Below are 20,010 nucleotides of genomic sequence, written 5' to 3'. Positions count from 1 at the left end.
CCCCAGGCCACACCTGCCCCTGGCCTGCTTTTGTCAATAAAGTCTTTTTTTTTTTTTTTAAGATTTTTATTATTTATTTGAGAGAAGGGGAGAGGGAGAGAGCACAAGCAGGGGGAGCTGCAGAGGGAGAGGGAGAAGCAGACTCCCCGCTGAGCAGGGAACCTGACATAGGGCTCGATCCCAGGACCCTGAGATCATGACCTGAGCCGAAGGCAGACGCTTAACCAACTGAAAATAAGCCCTCAATAAAGTTTTATTGGAACGTGGCCACAATTATTCGTGTACTCTCCGCGGCTGCTTTCACATCGCAGTAGCACTGCTGAATTCTTACAGCAGAGACCATGTGACTCACAAAGCCTACAGAATTTATTATACGGCCCTTGACAGAAAATGTTTGCCGACCTTTGGATTAGATCAAAGGGCTGGAGTTCCAGTCCTGGCTTCGTTAATAACTGGGTGCATGACTTTAGAGCAAGTAATTTCTCTTCTCTGGGCCTCATTTTTCTCAGCTGTAAAATGGGATCCCCATGGCACCATTCTCACGGGTTGTTCCGAGGAGTCAGTGGGAAAACGTCTGCCAGCACAGGAGGCACATAGATGGTCCTTGATCAAGACACTTCCTCTGGACGTGGACTAATGTGGCACGTTGAAAAGCAGGATCCCTTAGTGCACGGGAAGCTACCAGGGATGAGGCATGCCCGGCCTATGAAGACACAGAAGCAGGTGCCCCTGTTTCCAGGCTGTCCCAGGCCACAGTTTTGCCCCAGCTGAATTACACCATCACCTAGAATATGTTCTTAAAGACCTAAAAATTCACTGTCTGATCCCTGCTGGTCTCCTTACATCTGGAACACCAAACGGACAGAGTGAGGCCTGCTGACATTGGTGTGTGATCTGAGTTAAATTACTACCAGTATTAACAAAGAAAACTACAGTTGCTGTTCCTAGCCTTCTCCTCGGAGCTCTAGAGCTCTGATCTTGAGCAAACGTGGCCTTTCCTCTTGCAAAAGCATCTGCGCCGAGCACGGGGAGCACCCTGGACACCCAGGGGAGCAGAGCTGGCCCTTTCTGCCGCTGAAGTCACAAAGTTTCTGTTTCGCCACCACTTCCTCTATGGGCGCTGAGTCTAGTTTTGAGAAGGGTGCTGTCTCTCCCACGGGGCTCAGAAGTCTCCTCTGTGGTAGACATGCTCCGCCTTTTGAGAAAATTGAGCTCTGTCACAGGCCTGAGTCCGTCCTCCAAACTCAGGAATCTTTGTCCTTTCCAAGGCATAACTACCTGTGACAGAGACTCTACAAAGGAGCTTAGTGTCACATAAAACTTGCCTGTGATTCCCTGTGAACGTGTGTCTCTTGGGCTTAAATATAAGCATTTTACTCTGTGGCCACCCAAGAATCCCACTCCTGGGTATTTACCCAAATACTTCTGTCTCTGCTCTGCCCACCCCAAATATGTACAGAAATGTTCACAGCAGCTTTATGCACAGTAGCCCGAACTGGAAGCAACCGAAGATCCACAGACATCCATGCTACATGGGAAGGAACACCACTTTGCGATTAAGAAGAAGCCCCCAACGTATGCGTCCACAGCATGCTGAACAAAAGGAGCCAGACACAAAAGCCTGTCTACTGTGTGATTCCATTTGTAACAAGTTCAAGACTGACCTATAGTGACAGATGCCAGACAGACACCTCCAGGTAGCGTGGGCGGGAAGGACATTGGGGAGCCTGCTGGAGGGCTGGAGGCATCCCGTTATCTTGACCTGGGTGGTGGGTGGTGGTTGTGCAGGGCTGAGCCTGCCCCAGATACATCCCGCTGGACACGTAAAACCCATGCACTTCCACATTTAATGCACTTGACTGTTTATATGTCTGCCTTAACTTAAAAAAAGAAGGGAGAGGAGAGAGAGAAAATCCACGAGTCTGAGAAGTTTGGGCTGTGGAGAGCTGTGCCTTGGTCTGGTCCCATCTCAGGCTCCTTCAGGAATCCTTGAACCTCTCCGCTCATCCCACAACTTCCTGTTCCCAGCCTGGGGTCCCCGCACTCGGGGCTGTCTGTACTTTCCATTTCTTCTGCTGGGAGTGCCCGGCACTCCCCTCGCCACCTGAAGACCCAGCTCAAAGGTCACTCTGGGAAGCCTTCTGCAACGGTTTCTCCCCGCCCCCTGTCCTTTGTACCTTACACCTCTCAATTATAGTGCTTATCGGGTTGTGTGCTCTTACCCATCTACACCTCTGCCCCTGCCTCCCATCATGAGGCCCACTCTGGCGCACCCTGGCCATCTTGGTGCTCCCAGGCCAGTGTCCGGCAGGGTGGGCAGGCCATGTGGTACAGAGGATACGGATCTGACCTCTAAGTCAACGATGCAGACTTTCCACTGACCAGCTGTGACCTGGGGCCACCATTTAGCCGCTCCCAGCCTCCCCTTCTTCCCCCACGAAATGGGGGTCCCAGCAGTGCCCATTTGCCAGGGGCCTTGTGGAGAATAATAGGCCAAGATGGTGCCTGGGGCCGCCAACGCTTGTTGCTCCCTAAAACTATTTCCTGACTTGGTGGGCGGAAATGTGCTGACCAGTGTCACAGCCCCCAAGAGCCTTGATGAGCTCCTCAGATGGCCGAGGTGCCCAGCGGCACGGATGTGGAGCACCACGCCCTGGGGACTCAGGTTTCCGTGCCCCAGTGGTGACTGAGGTTGGAGAGTCCGAACATGGAAATATCAGTTCTTCCTCTGTCATTAAACCTCTTGAGCCATTTGTCCATAAAAGGGGGTAGCTGCCATGGCTGGACTCATGATTAATGAGCCAGAACATGCACTCCGTGGAGAACAGCCTTGGCCTGCCCCTGCTGGCCCTGCCCTCACGGCCCAGCCTCCAGGCATTGCTCTGCCAAGATCTGGGCCGCAGGCAAAGGGGACCCCCGCTCTGGTGCCAGGTGGCCCCTCCCAGGCCCCCAAGGTGGGCTGGGCGTGGAGGGCTTGGTTGAGATGGGGCAAGAGGGTGTGGACGAGAGAGTCTGGGGGAGGCGGTATCTAACAGATAGGATCCTGCTTGACATTGGTCTTCCAGAGCTGGCTGATCACCCCTGCGCTCAGGGCCGACTTCAAGCCAGAGCACCCATCTCTGTCCTATCATTTTGGAATCATCTGTGGGTGAGGGAGGAACCTAGAGAGGTTTGCACAAAGCCCCTTCTTCCTTCTTGCTGAGGCTTGAAAATAATCACCTTGGTATAATGAGCTCCTGCTTAGCACCTGGCACCGTGTTGGGAGTTTAACTCATTGAGCTCAAACAGGTGAACCCTCACTTCCTTGCCTCTCCTGGCTGCCTTCTAGAGCCACCCTGTGTAACCCCCTCGGAGTTAACACTACCAAGTTCTCACAGGTACTGAGCACAGGATGCGCATTTCATTACTCAGCGCAGCACCCTTAAGATAGGTTTACTGTTACCTTTTTTATTGCAGTGTAATTCACCCACCATAAAAGTCCCCATAGGGGTCATGTGGAAACCCTGGTTAACTTTTCCCAAATGGCTGTACCATTTCACTTTCCTGCCAGCATGGATGAGGGTTCTAATTTCCCCGTATCTTCTCCAACACTTGTGATTCCCTTTTTAAAAATAGCCATCCTAATGGGTGTGAATACTATCTCACTTTTGCAGGGGAGAGAATGCAGGCTCAGAGAGGCCAAGTGATTCACCTAAGGCCACACAGCCAGCAAGGGGTGGAGCCTGGATTCGACTCTAAAACTTGTGATTTTTCAAAAAATCTTTTATCGACGCATGACGTACATGCAGATTGTGTCCTGCTTGATGCATTTTAACAGTGCGCTACCGCCAACCTGAATGAAGACCCGGAACAGTACCGCATGTCCAGAAGCTGCCTCTGGCATCTTTTGAGTGTTGTCCCCATTCGGGGGGAACCAGTATTGTACCAGCTCATCCCGGTTTTCCCAGAACGTTCATGGTTTTAGTGGTGAACAACCAGTGTCGCAAGAAACCCCCTCAGGCTCAGGCAAACCGGACAGCTGGTCACCCCAGTAACCAGTACATTGACCTCTCACAGCATGGAGGGGTTCGCCTACTTCTGGACTTGATAGAAATGGAGGCATATACTCGGTGCGTCTGTGTCTGGTTTCCTTTTCCTCAGCATTAGGTTCATGCAGTTCATTTGCGTGCTCCGTGTAGTCGTCGTAGATCATTCTTTCTCGTTGTGTGCTGGTCCACGGGGTGAATATACCACACTTTCTTCATCCATTCTTCCATCGATGGACATTTGGGTGGTTTCCAGTTTGTTCCAGTCTGGGGCTGCAGAGTGCTTAGGCAACGTGTGTGCAGGTCTTCATGAGAACATATGCCAACATTTCTTCGTAGGAATGGGACCGCTGGTTGCAGGGGATACAAGTGGCCAGCTTTTGCAGACACGAATGCACCGTTTTCGTTGAGCAGTTCTGGGGCATTCTAGCTGCTCTGTCTGTGTGCCGACACTTGTCACTGTCTTTCCCATCTGAGCTGCTTTGCTGGAGGATGGTGCGGTGGTGTCACCCTGTGGTCGTCCCCCTGATTTCTAACTCACTAGCTGTTATGGACAGCGGCCAGGACATGGACCCTGAAGGTCTCGGTTCTCCTCCCAGCTCTGTCCTGAATAGCTGTGTGTGGTTGGTCAAGGCTCAGAACCTCCTTCTGGTCCATCTCGGGGGTGATGGTAATACCTGCCTCCCGAGACGGCTGCTGGAGGTGGGAAGGGCCATGCAGAGGTGGGAGGTGGGCACGGGGAGCCAGCAGGGTTGCTCCCAGCCTGAGAGGTCCTGACACTGGGGCAGAGGGAGGGATACCTGACACCCATGCCTGCTGCCAGCTCCTCGGGGCCTCAGTGGGAGCCAGGGCTGGTCCCTCCATCCAGGCTTCCTTCCAGACTCACTTGGTCAGTTGCTCAGCTGTCACAGGTGCCCAGGGGCATAGGTAAAAAGTGCCATGCCTGGAGAACACAAATTTCTGTCCATCAGAGTCCCCCGTTTTCCTGGGCCATCTGTCTCCTCCCTGTCTCCAAAGCTCCATGATTGTAGGGCCGTGTCCCTCGCCTCCACATGGGTTGCACATGTGAGGGGTTCCGTGTGTTGAATGACTACACACATTCAGTCCCGAGGTGACCGTTGCCCGAGCCACCTTCCATGTGCTCAGTGGCCCACAGGAGGTTACTGCACCGGACCGTGCAGAATCAGAGCATCTCCACCGTCACGTAAGTTCTCTCGGACAGTGCTGCTCTTGAGTTACTTAAGCTGTGCAGAGCTTGATTATTAAGTTCCCTACAACTAAGAAAAGAAGATGAAAGCAAACACCACAAAACACAAGAAGAGTGTATTTTTCTCAGGAGAGACCTTCTCGCTCAAAACCAAGTTACTTTTACTTTGCACACAGCTGTGGCAAGCCTGGCGTTCTGGTTCCACGGGCTACAACAGAAGAGCAGTAACCTTGTGATGTAGGGTGTAGGGGAAGGTCCGCTGGCAGCAGTAAGAAGTAGCCATTTGGCATCAGGAGAACGGTTGGAAAAGCCGTTCAAACAGACGCGGCATCTCCAAGTCAGAGGCCAGTAAGGGGAGTGGCAGACAGCTCTGTGGGCCCAGGCCCATTGCTAGGCTGCAGCACGGCTCACCAGCGGGTGGCGGCAGGAACAGTGGCCCTGGGGCAACCAGAAAGGCTGAAATTAGGTTGGGTATCTTTGGTTTATGGAAACAAGGGGAGGGGAGTGTGAAAGGCATTTGAGGAGATTTGCTCCGGGACTGGGGCCCAGACTGACCCACGTAGCAGCAAATTGTTACCGCCGCTTTGCTTCTGTGGTACAGCTTTCCCTTTGTGGGATTAAAGGGAACATCAAAATATTTTGACAGGCCTTTCCCAAACGAGCCCGTGTGGGTTTCTGCCCCCGAGGCCGAGGGGAGCTGTAGGTGGCCTGGGGACCTGCGGGGCTGGGTGGCAGGAGACGGGCAGATTCTGGGACCCCGGCCGTGCCAGGTTCTGGTCCTGCCACCCTCTCAGGCTCTGGCTTCTCTGTGTGTAGCATGGGCTTGCCATGCGTGTGCCCACAGGTACGCACGCTGGGGTCGGGGTCCGGCTGGAGGAGTTGGCAGAGCATGGGGCTGAGCTCACGGTCCTGGCAGTCGTGAGATGGAATTCTGGGTCTGGCCCGTAAAAGCAGGGGTCTGTGACACGTCCTCCCCTCTCTGCGCCTGTTTTGTCTGTAGCATGTGGATCAGCAGGGATAAATCCAGCACCCCCGCCAGTGTTTGCGGTATGGTGAGATGAGATCATACCTATAAAGTCCTCAGCATGGTGCTGGCCACATGGGAACTGCTCTAGAAACGTTGACCAGGGGCGCTTGTGTCTTTCTGTGTGGGAGGGGCTTCACGAGGCTTGAGTTTGCAGAGCCTGTATCCTTCCTTATCACTGAAAAACCGTGTGACAGACTCTTCACCATACCCCAAAGGTGGGAAAACTGCCCAGATGTCCTTCTCAGCTGAAGTAAATGAGTAAACCAAATGTGGCAGATCTATTCAGTGGAACGTTACTCAGCCATAAAAAGGGGCAAAGTACTGATACACGGTTCTGTGTGGATGAACCCCCAAAATGTGACCTGAAAAGAGTCAGAGAGAAAGGCCACATGCCGTATGATTCCGTCGAGGTGAAACGTCCACACGGGCAAATCCATGGTCAGCAGCCCCGTGGGGGAGAGGTCATAGGGAGTGACCCCTTCACGGGGATGGAGTCACCTTGCGGAGCACTGAAAATGTCTTAGGACTAAACTGAGGTGAAGTTGCACAACATTGTGAATGCACGAAATACCACTGAGTTGTACATCCGGAAATGGTCCATGTTTCATGGTATGTCACATGCATTTCATCTGCGTTTTCTAACAGGCAGCAGGGGAAGATGAGCTGAAACCCCCTCCTCTAATTGGAGCCTTTCTGTGGTACTGCCACGGAGGGGACGGTGCCATCGTTATGATTATTGTCGTCGTTGCCTGTCCAAAAGGGCTGGAAGGGACTTCGCCATCCTCCAACCTGCAGTCTCTCTTTTGAGGCCGGGGTGTGTGTTGAGGGGGCGGGTGGCACGAGCGAATCCTTCCTCTTTCCAGTTGGGAGGTGCCCCGTGGAGTCGGGCTGTGCAGAGCGGGTCCCCCGACACGATGACTCAGGCAGCCTCCACGCGGGCACAGAGGGGACCTGTCTGCGGCGCAGCTCACCCAGCAGGGTACTGGGTAGTTACTTACTTGACTATAAGTAACTACCCCTGCCCCGTGACAAACAGCCTGCTGTTCTCAGCCCAGGTCCCCGGGGGCGGTGGGGGCAAGGTTCCCCAGCCTCCCACATCCACTGGCCTCGGGAGTGAGCTCGTGGAGGGTGTTTCCAGACCCGCTTCTCCTCTTGGGGTCTGGGAGCCTCTTCCCTGCTCCCCTTCCCAGGAGTGATGCTGGGCACCTTCCCGACATGCACCTTGAGTCAGCCTGGAGCCTCATCTTGGGGGTCGCAGACATCATGATTCACACTGGCTTTTAGAGAAATCCCCATGGAAACCAGCAGGCAGGTTTGGGTGGGAGGGAGCTGGCTCCCTGGAAAGCAGGGGGAGGTGAAGCCTGGGGGCTCCCGGGGTGGGGTGCTGGTTCAGGGGCCTTTGGTCACCCTACTCCCTGCCCATTCTGACGTGGGAAGTCTGACAAGATGCCCTGTTTGGAATGGCAGCTCTGAGGGCCTTTGAGAGTCCCTGAGGGGCCTGATGAAGCCCCTCCAGGCTCTGCTGTCTTGAGCCCAGATCCAGCATTGAGGGGACACCAGAGAAGAAGCTCATCCCAGAAACAGAAGCAGAAGCAGAGTGTTCTCTTGCTGGTTTGGCAGAGACCCAAGACCCCCCCAAACTAGCCTCTCATCAATCCTCAGAGCAAAAGGACAAAGGCACCCCGACTTTCCTCAACCCCCATGGGCAAGCAGCCTCCCAGGAGCCCAGACCCTGGCTTGCAGACTTCTGGGACCCCAGTCCCCGTGCACTGCAGTCACCTCGTGGGCAGTTGGCGGCCAGGGTGGTCCCTCTGAACTCACCCGGGCCAGAGCATGGCTTCTAGCAGGACCCAGCGAGACTCGGAGCCCAGGATGAAGGCCCCCTCAGCCTTAGCCAGGGCTCCCCAGGTCTCTTAATATCTCTTTAATGAGAGCAATTTGGCAATGACGTAAAATATGCTCTTGCCCTTTGTCCCAGTAATTCCATTTCTGGGAATCTGGCCTAAGGAAATAATCCTAAATATAGGGTAGAAAAACATGTTTCACAAGGATGTTCATTGTGGAGTTGTTTATAGTAGTGTAAAAGGAAACAACCACACTGTCCATGGTTTGGGGGAGCTGTGATAAAATAAAGAGCAGCCAAATGTTTTATAGCCACTAAATGATAGTTCTGGAAATTATTGTCCAGAATATAGGAGGCGCGTGTGATGTAACATTATGTAAAAAAGAAGAAAAAAGAAAAAGGCAAGTTACAAAATTATATGTACCATATGACTTGGGCTCTGTAAAAAAAAAATCATGTATAAAAAATCCTCAGGAAGGTGATATACCAAAGTGCTAATGAGTGGTCTTGGCATGATTTTATCTGAAAGGTTGCCTCCCATTCATCATCTTCCAAATTATCTATAATATTCACGCATTGCCTTTCTTAGGTTTGAGTTATAATTTACATTCAGGAAAATTCACCCTTTTAGCGTGTAGATTTGTGAGTTTTGACAAAGGTATATAGTCAGGTAAGTAACTACCACCATGATGGAGATACAGAATATTTTCATCACCGCAGAAAGATCCCCGTGCCCCTTGGTAACTGGTCCCCACCTGCGCCCCGGCTGCTGGTGACTGCTGGTCTGATTTCAAGCCCTGTCGCTTTGCTCATTCCGGAATGTCATGTAGACGGGAATCGTGCAGTTTGCCTCGCTTTGCTTCTACGTGTAGAAATAACTTAGTCTGCTTATTGTTCTCTTAAATGTACCTCGCAGAGCTGGATTTCCTGGCTTACCTCAGGTGGAGGAGAATTTCATTTTTCCTTTTCATCTGACTCAGCCTTTACCCCATGTAGGAATCTCCTCCGCTGTCGCTCTGATCATCATGTTCAGATTACCAGGGAATTATCAGTTATCTGTGAAATCGTCCCAGCCGCGCGAAAGTACCTAGGACGAAGGAGGTCCGTGGTCAGCCCTGGCTCACACCTGAATCTGAAGAACAGCATTCGGGGGCTTGCGGTCCCAATCGTCCCCTCTCCCTTGCAAGCCTCCTGGGCTCCCGTCTAGGCTCTGTCCGGGAAGATGACCCTGGGGGACAACAACATGCAGCAGTTCATTCATTTCTCTTAATGAACATTTTATTTTAGGACAGTGTGAGAACGTACAGGAAAGGGACAAAGGCGGTACAGAGTTTCCATTTACCCCAAACCTGCGCCCTTGGTGGTTAACATTTCACAGAAACATCGTACCTTTGTCACAACCAATGAACCAATATTGATATGCTATTATTAAAGCCCATGCTTTATTCACGTTCCTTCGTTTTTACCTAATGTCCTTTTTCTGTCCCAGGACCCCGCTGGGGATCCCACAGTGCATGGAGTGGTCAGTCTCTGTAGATGCAGGCTTCTCAGGGTGGGGACGGTTGCTCAGACTTTGCTGGGTTTTGATGAGTATTGGTCAGGTGTTTTGAGGAATGTCCCTCAGTTGGGGTTTATCTGATGTTTTTGTCATGGTTATGCTGGAATTATGGTTCTGGGGGAGGAGGACCCCAGAGATCAAGTTTATTATTTCTCACAGTAGTTCCTTTTATTGGGCTTTTTGGAATGTTCCAGATACTGTGCTAAGCCCTCGACAGATTGGATCTCCTTTAAGGCTTCTAATAATCCTGTCTATTAAATTCTCATTTTACCATTGGATGAAATGCGCTCAGAGAGGTATAGTAACTTGCATAACGTCACACAGTAACAGGCTCAGACACCGGTCCTGTTGAGTCTACACATTTTGCTTTTAGCCAGTGTTGCGTCCAACAGTGGGAAAGCAGTACATCTGCTATTAAAAACCAGTACGTATTTATTTATACCCAGCCTTTCCCCAAAAAGCCTGTGTTGCAACTTCTAATCAAGGCCACACTGAGGCAGCTGAAGCAGGGTCGTGAGAAAGGCAGACGCAGGCGGCTAGCAAGCCCCGCCTCCTGGGAATGGCCCACTGTCAGGAGCGGTCATCTTCTGGAACATGCTGCCATGGGCTTGGTGTGAGCCTAGGGCAGCTCAGGCCCCAGGGAGGCTGGTGGGAAGCACAAGCCTGGAGGCCTCAAGGTATCCTTCTAGAGAGACGAGGCCGGCCGTTTGCTTGGTCTGAATAATCAAGTCTTAACGATTTTCGGGATGGGCCTTTCTTTCTTTACATGGTGTGGTGTGATCTGGCAGTTTCCACACGTGCTGGTGGCCACGTCGTAGCGCATGTCCTCTGGCCTCTGGGTGTATCGAGGGGTCGGTGGGCTGGAGTTTGGAGGCCGAGCGGACCCTGAAGAGGGAGAGAGGGGGGTGTGGGCCGTACAGAAGGGCGCTCGGCACATTCGGTACCCAGGTGCCATTGCTTCTTAAAGCAGATTTCTTTTTTTAATTTATTAATTTATTTTTAATTTTTAAATGTGATTTTTAAAAGAATCCCAAAAGCCACCTTCCCAAGGATGTTATGTGTAGTGATTGTAAGTAGTACGTGGATGAACACTTTTTCATTTAGGGCAATATTCCTTCATTTATTTTTTTTTTTTTTAAGATTTTATTTATTTAACAGAGAGAGACACAGCGAGAGAGGGAACACAAGCAGGGGGAGCGGGAGAGGGAGAAGCAGGCTTCCCGCGGAGCAGGGAGCCCGATGCAGGGCTCGATCCCAGGACCCTGGGACCATGACCTGAGCCGAAGGCAGACGCTTAACGACCGAGCCACCCAGGCGCCCCTATTCCTTCATTTATTAAGAAAATAACAATCCGCTTCTAAGTGCCAGGGTCTGTTTGGGCACTTGGAACAGAACAGGTGGAAATTCTTGCTCCTGGTGCTGGAACACGAGCAGGGGAGACAGTCAGCAGCAGCAAATAACCCTCCACCAGGACCCCAGGCTGGACCCGCGGGTCCCTCTGGGAGCGGCTGCCCCCCTCTCCAAGGCATTTCTTACCTGAGTCTTCCTCCCTTTGGCCTTCTGCTCCTCCCCGAACATGCCCAGCCTGTTCCCAGCCCTGGGCCTTGGCACGTTTCCTCCACCTCTCCAGGGCGCCGCAACTCTTAGCCCCGTGGGCACCCCTATTTGGAATCTGAGTGCTGCGTTTGCGATTTATTTGCCTGTTTTGTTTATTTGTATCTCTTTGCGCCATTGGGCTCCTGTCTCATCCACGGCTGTATCCCCAACACCTGGCCTGTGGGCCTGTGACATAAGAGGCACCTAATAAATACATCAAATGAATGAATGAATGAGCAAATTGATTGATCAGTCTCTTATTTCCTGAGCCTGGTGGCCGATCGTATCAGGGAAATTTGAGGCACCTCATGCCCTCAGCCCTCTCCCCCTCCACCACCACCGCCGCCACCACTGTATCTCCACTTTGGCAGACGGAAGTGGACATTTAAAACCTCACGGAGGTCCTAAATCCTGATGGTAAGATGAACTTGTCAGGCCATGGATTTCAAATCGCATCCCCTCTTGCTTGTGGCTCAGCAGAGTAGTTAGGGCACCGAATCCTGAGTCACCAGCCCAGTTCAGCCCTGGTCAGCCCCCTTCCTAGCTGGCTGAACGTGGGCAAGTCGCAGGACATCTCAGCTTCCCCATCTGTCCGATGGGATGGCCCTGGCACCTGCCCCGTGGGACTGTTGTGAGGATGGAAGGAGAGAGTGCTTGTCCCCTGCCTAGGGAGTGCTCGGCACCCGTCAGGGCTTGGGAGATGTTAGCTATTACATTCTGCCTTTTTGGCTATGTGACACTCGCCCCTGATTCTGTTCAAGTATGGCTTTCTTGGGGTCAGAGTGACAAGGACCCTGCTGGGACCTGGTGACCAGTGCATCCCCCTGGCTCCTGCTGCCTTCTCTCCAGGACAGGGGAGCTCACTCAGCAGTGAGCAGTTGTGAATTTCTCTCTCCCCACCCTCACCCCAGCATTGACCAATGATAGCTGTTACTGTTCTTTCTTTCCACACAAATTGTTGAGCCCTTGCCACGTGCCAGGCACTGGGGAGAGAGGGCAGGGACCAGGACAGACATGGGCCTGACCTCCCCGAGCTGCAGCCTGGCCAGGAGGCAGACATCAGCAGGTGACACACAGTATCAGTCCACAATAATTAAATAGGGTGTGGGGAGCACCGAGGGTCCAGGGAGGGATGTGACCAGGTGGGTTATAGGGTCTGGAGGGTAGCAGGGCCCCCCGAAGTCCCTGTGCACCTGAGGCCTGGACAGTAGAAGAAGAGAGGCCAGGGATCAGGCCACAACCTTTCTGGGACAAGGGGCAGGCTGAGTTTGCGACGCCATCGGAGGGTAGGCTGTGGGGAGTGCAGATGATAAAAAGAAAGCAGGTGGGGCTAGAGGAAGGAGCAGGTCCTGACCCGTTGGGCCTGGCGAGGGTGGACGGGAGTGTGGGTTTCGTGCTTGGGCCACTGGGAGCTGTGGAAGGACACTGAGCAGGGTATAAGGGGATCGAGTGTGCCGACGTGGAACGTGGCCCTGGGTGCTGGGTGGGGAGCACACATCTGTGGAGGGAGACAAGACAGGGAAACCGGTGGGGGTCCATGACTGCTTTCTGGGCAGGAGAAGGTGGTGGCTTGGCCACAGTGAGGGCTGGAGAGATCCAGACTCTGCCCTGTGCTGGGCCCCACAGATGCCCGAGGAACACTGCACAGTCTTTGCCCTCAAGGTGCCCCCAGGCCAGTCACGACTCTGCACCCCTAACCGTGTGGGCAGGTTTCCACCATGACCTGTTTCCGCCAGCTGGGAGGCTGCCAGCCAGGAAAGGTGGAATTCCTTTGGTTCCCAGAGTTGCCCAGTGTCTGTACCAGTCTGCTTGTTGCCAGGGTGGGGATGTTTTTCGGAACCTTCTTCTGAGGCATGGATATTGTAACCAATGTGTCTTTTCTTTTTCTTCTTTTTTTTCTTTTTCTTTTCTTTTCTTTTCTTTTTTTTTTTTTTTTGCTGCAGCCAACTGGGTACATGGAAAACTCAGTCTCCTACAGCGCTATTGAGGACGTTCAGCTGCTGTCCTGGGAGAACGCCCCGAAGTACTGTTTACAGCTCACAATTCCTGGGGGAACGGTCTTACTGCAGGTAGGAGAAACAAACATGAACAAGCAGTTTCTTCTGCCCTGCCTCCTATGCCCTCACCCTCCTCTTTTCCCTCAGAGGAAGACAGCCAACCACCAGGAGGAAAGGTTGTTTAGCTTAGGGTGCTTTTTTCTCCAACATAAGAAAGGTATAAACTGGGGCTCTCTGGGGGAAAGGAAGAGGGAATGTGCACAGACTGAGCTCCTACTGCATGCCTGCTCCAGCTCAGGAGTTTTATATCTTATGCTTTTTTTTTCTCTTAACAAGCCTGAGAAATAGGTCTTCTGGTCTCCATTTTACAGATGAGGAAACTGAGGCTCAAAGCCATGTTGTTAGGCCTTAAAAGGCTATAGAAAAGCAAGTAAGCAATGGGTGCCACATTTTGCTGTACTTCAAGTGAGGAGGAGGTTCTTCTTGTTGGTCTAAGTCCTGAGACTGTTAGAAATATGAGCTGTCTCAGGCGCCTGGGTGGCTCAGTCATTAAGCGTCTGCCTTCGGCTCGGGTCATGATCCCAGGGTCCTGGGATCGAGTCCCACATCGGGCTCCCTGCTCGGCGGGAAGCCTGCTTCTCCCCCTCCCACTCCCCCTGCTTGTGTTCCTGCTCTCGCTGTCTCTTTCTCTGTCAAATAAATAAATAAAATCTTTAAAAAAAAAAAAAAAAAGGAAATATGAGCTGTCTCCTTGGGAAGGGGTGCATTTTGTGTGTATCGATCGGGGCTGTTGGTTGGAAATGATGCAAACATTCAAACTCTGAAGCAAAAAGAATTTGAAGCTGTAACTATATTAAGGTAAATGGGAAGTCTAAGAGAGGCCTTCAGGCATAGTTTGATCCAGGAGTCCAATGATGCTAATAGTGCCTCTCTCTCTCTCTCCATCTCCTGGTTCTGCTTCTGTGTGTTGGCTTCATTGTCGGGGAGGGTCTCTCCGTGCATGGGAAAGATAGACTTCTGTCCTTTTAAAAATGTGAGAGCCTATTTTCCTTTTGTATCTTTCTATAAAATCTCATAAAAAATTCTGATTGGCTCTGCTGGAGTCCCATGCATCCCAGGGAATGCCCTACCCTAGGTTACATACCCACCCTTGACCATAGGCAGCTGTGTACTCTGATAGCCCTACCAAGACCTTATGGTCGGGGAGAGGTGGGTCCACCAATAAAAGAATTGTGACAGAAAAAATTGCTGTAGTACATATACACGACATGTTCCTTATCATTTCAGGCAGAGCCATCCCAGTTTCCAGCAGGGACCCCAAGTCAGAGACTCCTCATTAGAGAGAATGCGCTCTCTTTGTTGGGAGAACAGGCCTTTCTTTTAGGAACAGTTTCTTTCTGTCACTCCAGGGAAACTGCCCTGAGCCCAAAGAGATGCTTCCCTAAAACATGTTTCCAAAGTGGCCACTAGATTGTGTAACAGCGTTCCAGCCAAGAGGCACACAGTTCAGCCTCTGAGGAATGCGGGCCTCAACGAGCTCACTGTAACAGCTAATTCTTTAGAAAAATCCTGTTCTTTACTGTCATCTTTTGGAGGACACCGAAACCATGCCTGCCTATGTGTTTTCTTCCTGACTCTGGCATCCTCCATACCCGGCCATCTTTCTTTCTTTCTTTTTCTCTCCTCTCTTTCCTCTTCACTTCCAGCCAGCAGAGTTCTCCTGTCTGTCCTCCCGGCCCATGTGAGCTGGGGCCTGAGCAGCAGAGGAAGATTCAGGGGGGCAATGATAGGGTTCTGTGAAGAAGCTGAGCTGGTCTGTCCCCTGTGCTGGGGGGGTGGGGAGGCAAGTGAACCCCTCGGCCCCGTCCTTGAAGAAGTCCAGGGCCCTCCGGGGAGCAGAGCTATAAACACATGGCTGCAGAGACAACAGCTAAAATAGAGGCAGGTCCCGGAGGACTGGGAGCCCAGAGCAGGGAGTGACTCACTCGGTCTAGGGGTTCCAGAGAAGGCTCCCTTTACAGCTGGGTGTAGATGGGTGAGTAGGAGTGTGCCAGGATGGGGGGCACGTACTCAGGGCAGAGGGAATGGGGGTGCAAAGCATGAATGTGGGAGAGGGGGAGGTACGTTCAGGGCTCCCTGGATGTGTCCAGAGCTGTTGGGTCATAGCCAGATCTTACTGGTCTTGTTGGCGGAGTGAAGAAGCCAAGGCTATGTCCTGAGGGCAGTAGGGAGCCATTGAAAGCTCTTAAGTGGTGAAGGGAACAATGGAGGGATCCGTCTAGTTGCAGGGCAGAGAAGGCTGAATATGGGAGTGTCAGAGGGAGGTGGGGGTGGGGAGGGGAACCTTGAAATTGTCCCGCTGGAGGATGGATGGCCCTGAGCCCCCATCTTCTTGGGTGTGTCGTGGTTGGTGCTTCGCCAGCAGGAGGACCTCATTGCTTCTGGGGTCGGAGGGGGCAGTGTACCCCCCAGGAGGGCTGAACATCAGGGAGGCTTGGAGAGATGGGGGTTGCCCGGCAGTGGAATGTCCCTTTAACCCAGGCCGTGGCTGCAGGCCGGCTGTGATGACTCGCCTGGCTGGGGCTGCATCCGGCAGTGGCCTCACGTCAGAGCTCCCCCTGCCGAGCCGCCAGGCGGGCCTGCTCCAGCATCCCCCTCGCTCGCTCCCTCACTGCCCCCCCCACCCCCAGCTCCGGCTCCGTGGACAGAGGCTGGAGCAGGAGAGCAGGACTCAGAGCTAGGACGGGGAAGCAGACACAGCCCTCTACCCCATTACTCGGAGAACCCAGGTGGGTGCAGCACCCCCCTCCCGCCTCAGTCTCTCCTCCTGCCACTTCCATCCACTTCCACCTTGCTTCCTTCTCATCATCACCCTCCTCCCCCCTCCTGTGATTCATGGGTGGCGTGTGGCCGTCTCGTGCTGTAAATGGCTTCCGAGTCATCTTGGGGGTGGGCGTTGGGCTGGGAGGCCCCTGTGATGGTGAGGCGGCTAGAGGGCACCTGGAGCCCCAGGCTGGTGCCCTGAGGGGCCAGGCATGCGTGCCTCACATGCCCTTGTGACAGCTGGCGGGATGCTTTGCTCTGGGTTTGTCCCGGTTCAGGTGGCAGGCCCCCGAGGGGTGGCATGACAGAGCAGTCCTCCCTGCTGTGGGTGGAGGAAGGACCGAGAACCGCCCAGGTGTGCCCGGGGGGCAAGGCCGATGGGACGAGCTCCGTCTGGGTGCTCCTGGTCGGCAGAGGATGAAGATGCCTTGAGTCGTGCTGTCCACAGCAGCCACGGGCCACACAGGGTGCCTGCGTTGTAACGTATTACATCAAACGAAGAATGCAGATCCGAGGGCCACTGGCCACATTTCCAGCGCTCGGTAGCTGCCTGGACCTAGTGGTTGCTTATTGGGCAGCCCAGATGAAGAACACCTCCATCATCACAGAAAGTTCTGCTGGATGGGGCTGGACCCTAGCACTTTTCATTCTGACCCCGTGCTCCACGCACTGCTTCCCTGCTGGAGGAGGTAGCCTCCCAGCGCCGGAGGGTCTGGAGTCTTCCAGCATCGCTGAAGAGGGTCATGTCCCGCTGCACATGCGCGGCTGTTCTCTACCTAGGAGTGGTGTTGGGGCTGCAGGAGTCCCCACCCTCACCTGCCGGTCTCTCGCTCTGGGGGGCTCTCTGTCAGCTTCTCCGTATCCAAGTGAATCTGTTTCCTCCCCTCTCCCTCTCTCTTTCTCTCTCTCCCTCCCTCTCTCTCTCACCCACTCTTTCTTCCTCCTTATCTCTCCCCCATCCCCCTTTCTCTCTCCTTCTCTTTCTGTCCCTCTCTGTCTCTCATTCTCTCTGTCTCTCTCCCTCTCTCTATCTCTTGCTGTGTTTCGCTCTCTGCTTCTCTTGCAGTTTCTTTTTCTCTGATGTCTTTCTCCAGGCCTCTCTCCACCCCAAGCCCTTCTCTCTGTGCCTCTCAACTTAACTCCCTCTGTGCCTCCTCCTCCCTCTGTTCCTCCCGCTCCAACCTCCGTCCCTCTCCCAGGAACCTCCTTACAAAGCTGCTTTGTTAGAATTTGAATTGGTGCCTCACTCAGACCCCTGGGAGCTGACCTATCCGAGTTCAGGGAAGGTTAAGAGCCGCTCTTAGGCCAACGTGCCTTCTCCCAGCCCAGAGACACCGAGCACTCTGCCAGCAGGTCGAGTCGCCAGACAAAGGCGCCAGCCTCCCAGCCTGGTCCAATTGGTGTGTTTCTGGATGCTTTGTGTTTTTCAGCATGAGCTCCCTAATGCCATGTTATTAGAATCCCCGGGTGCAGAAAGGACCTATTTATCTTCTTTACCCCCTTAACGCCTTTTGTGCTGGTGTTTCATTGTGAGGAGGTAACTACATACGAACATAAATGGCCCGATGAAAGCATCCTGGGGGGCTCCTTGCCGGCCCATGGGGTGAGGTGGCCAGCATTTAAGAGCCCCATGGTGCTGATCATCTGGGGATCTCGGCCTCGCGGTTGGGTGTCCGCCCGTCCAGGGGAAGTAGACAGAGCCCCCTGCTCTGTTTTGGGCGGAACCAGAACAAGGAGACTCTCCTTTCCTGATGGTCTCCGAGACTGGCTCTTCTCCCAAGAGGATCTCCAGAGGCCAGGCGGCAGGGGCAGGGACAGGGTGGGTTCCCTTCTTACTGGAAGCCGGCGAGAAAGAGCTTTCCGGTCTGAAAAGCACGTGCTGTTTTTTCCCTAAGAAGTTGGGCCAGGAAGGAGAACTTGGGAACAGTCACCCATAGTGCACCCTTGGCTGTTTTTCTCACCTCTCGAGACAATACAACAATGAGAGAGAACTTGGCAACTTTCGAAGAGGAAATTAGGCAGAATTTGCCTGGAACGGGGCCCTTCCAGTATTCGAAAGATTTATCGCTAGGAGAAGTTGGCGCTGGCCTGAGCAGGCCTGCCTGTTTCCAGGGGCTCTTTCCCATGCTTGAATCCAGTGACCCTCAAGACTCTGAGCTATGTCCCGTGTCCCATGGGGCCACGTTGTCCTGGCTTGGCTGCCCGCACAGCAGTATGGAATCTCTGTGCAGAAACTCACCGTGTCCCCCAGGGCCAGACACAGTCCAGGCCACTTTCCCTTTCATTGGAAGGCACTTAAAGATGCCTGCGCTGAGATCCTGGATGTCCCCCAGCAGCCTCCGTCCTTCTTCGAAACTAAACAGGCCAAAGGAAGGAGTAGTTCATAGCCCACCCTCTCTGGCTCCATCAGTGAGAGATGCGCCTCCCCTCTTCCGGAGGAAAGTCCTGGTCCACCCTCTTGTTTGTGGGTTGGGGCCTCCTGGAGATGGGAACTGGAGCCAAGTCCTTCCTCCTCTCCTTTCACTGGCATAATGCCTTCAGATTTCCCAGCCCAGTTCCTGGAAGCCTGGTGGAGCCCAGGCACGTGGCTCTCATGTTCAGGGTGGACAGCCTGTGTGGTCAGACAGACCCGAGTCCCCGCCCAGCTCCACTGTGCTCTATCTGTGTAGCGTTGGGCAAGCAGGAATAACCTCTCTGGGCCGATGATTTATCTGTGAACTAGAGTCATAAGACCTGCCTCCTTGGACTATGTGAGGATCAGTGTTATTACGTGTAAGATACTTAGCACTGTGCCTGGTCACGGTAGGTGTTCAGGAAAAGACCGCCATGATTATTTCTCAGTCTTAATCAAATACGCCTTTGGGAAGAGAGGGTATCAAGGCTGAACAGTTCCCTTGACGTTTTACTGCGCATGAAATTTTCTTCAGTGAGCAGAATGGGTGATGCTTCATCTATCCATCTAGCTATCCACCCACCCAATCCATTTATATATCTGTCTGTCCACCCATCTGTCCATCCATCTACCCATCTATCATCCATCCATCCTTCAGTCCTTCCACCCACACATCATCCATCCATCCATGTATCCATCTGATCGTTCATTTGACAAGTCAGCCAACCTTTCACTTAACAAACATCTCTCGGGGTTTTATGCATACAGTGGTGAATAGTCACACATGGTCCCCGACCTCACAGAGCTCACAGCCTGGAGAGAAAGAATAACAGTGAGATGAGCAATTGCAAGACTGTGGTTCTGTTAGATGAGGCATCATCACCTGACTTGGTTGGGGATGGTGAGGGGAAAGCATTTCAGGTGAGCCCTGAAGAGTTAATGAGTCGTTCAGTGGGCAGTGCTGGGGGGAGTGAAGGCAGAGAGCCCCTGGTGGGATGTATGTTCTGTGTAAAAGCCAGATGAAGAGCAAAGCCAGCCAGGTCATGCTAGATTGTGCTACAGTGACGAGCAGCCCCAACTTCTAAGTGGCTCAAAACAACAATGGATTATTTCTCACTCAGGCTGCGAGTCCACCGTGGGTCAGCTGGGAGCACTGCTCATGGAGCCGGCACCATCTGGAATGTTGCTGGTTACCACGGCAAAGGCCAGGGCCCCTGCTAAGTAGTGCACCAGCTCCCAAGGGCTTCCACCAGAAGCGACGCAGGTCACGTCGGCTCGTGCTTTGTTGGCCAGAGCCAGCCCGTGGCTACCAGTCCTACCACGTGCTGGGAGGAGAGCTGGAAACGTTGGGGGAGGACGCTGATGACACCCAGCAAGTCTGGGCCTTGGTTTGCTCACCATGGCAGGGAGGGACAGGTTGGGCTAGAATTGGCTCCTTAACCCGTGGTCTGTGGTGTGTTCTGAAACTCTGTGTGTGTGTGTGTGTGTGTGTGTATGTGTACAAATGGGCACCTTACTCAGATGTGAATCTTCAGCTTGTTT

At 53.1% G+C, this 20,010-nt stretch overlaps 1 protein-coding gene across 5 annotated transcripts in view; it reads left to right on the top strand.

Moving 5' to 3' along the window:
* The window catches only part of CMIP (c-Maf inducing protein), a 230,341-nt gene that overhangs the window by 129,389 nt on the left and 80,942 nt on the right, over positions 1-20,010 (top strand). For all 5 annotated transcript variants that reach the window (XM_064581017.1, XM_064581015.1, XM_064581016.1 and 2 more), the window contains one exon: positions 13,200-13,325. In XM_064581017.1, the coding sequence (XP_064437087.1) occupies positions 13,200-13,325 (126 nt within the window). The remainder of the gene's footprint in view (positions 1-13,199; positions 13,326-20,010) is intronic.

This window comes from Mirounga angustirostris, unplaced genomic scaffold (assembly GCF_029215605.1).
Source record: "Mirounga angustirostris isolate CCGP_5_RB_7025 unplaced genomic scaffold, mMirAng1.0.hap1 SCAF_16, whole genome shotgun sequence".
Classification (NCBI taxonomy): domain Eukaryota; kingdom Metazoa; phylum Chordata; class Mammalia; order Carnivora; family Phocidae; genus Mirounga; species Mirounga angustirostris.
Note: the sequence above shows the minus strand (reverse complement) of the source record. Positions and strands in the feature narration are given on the sequence as shown.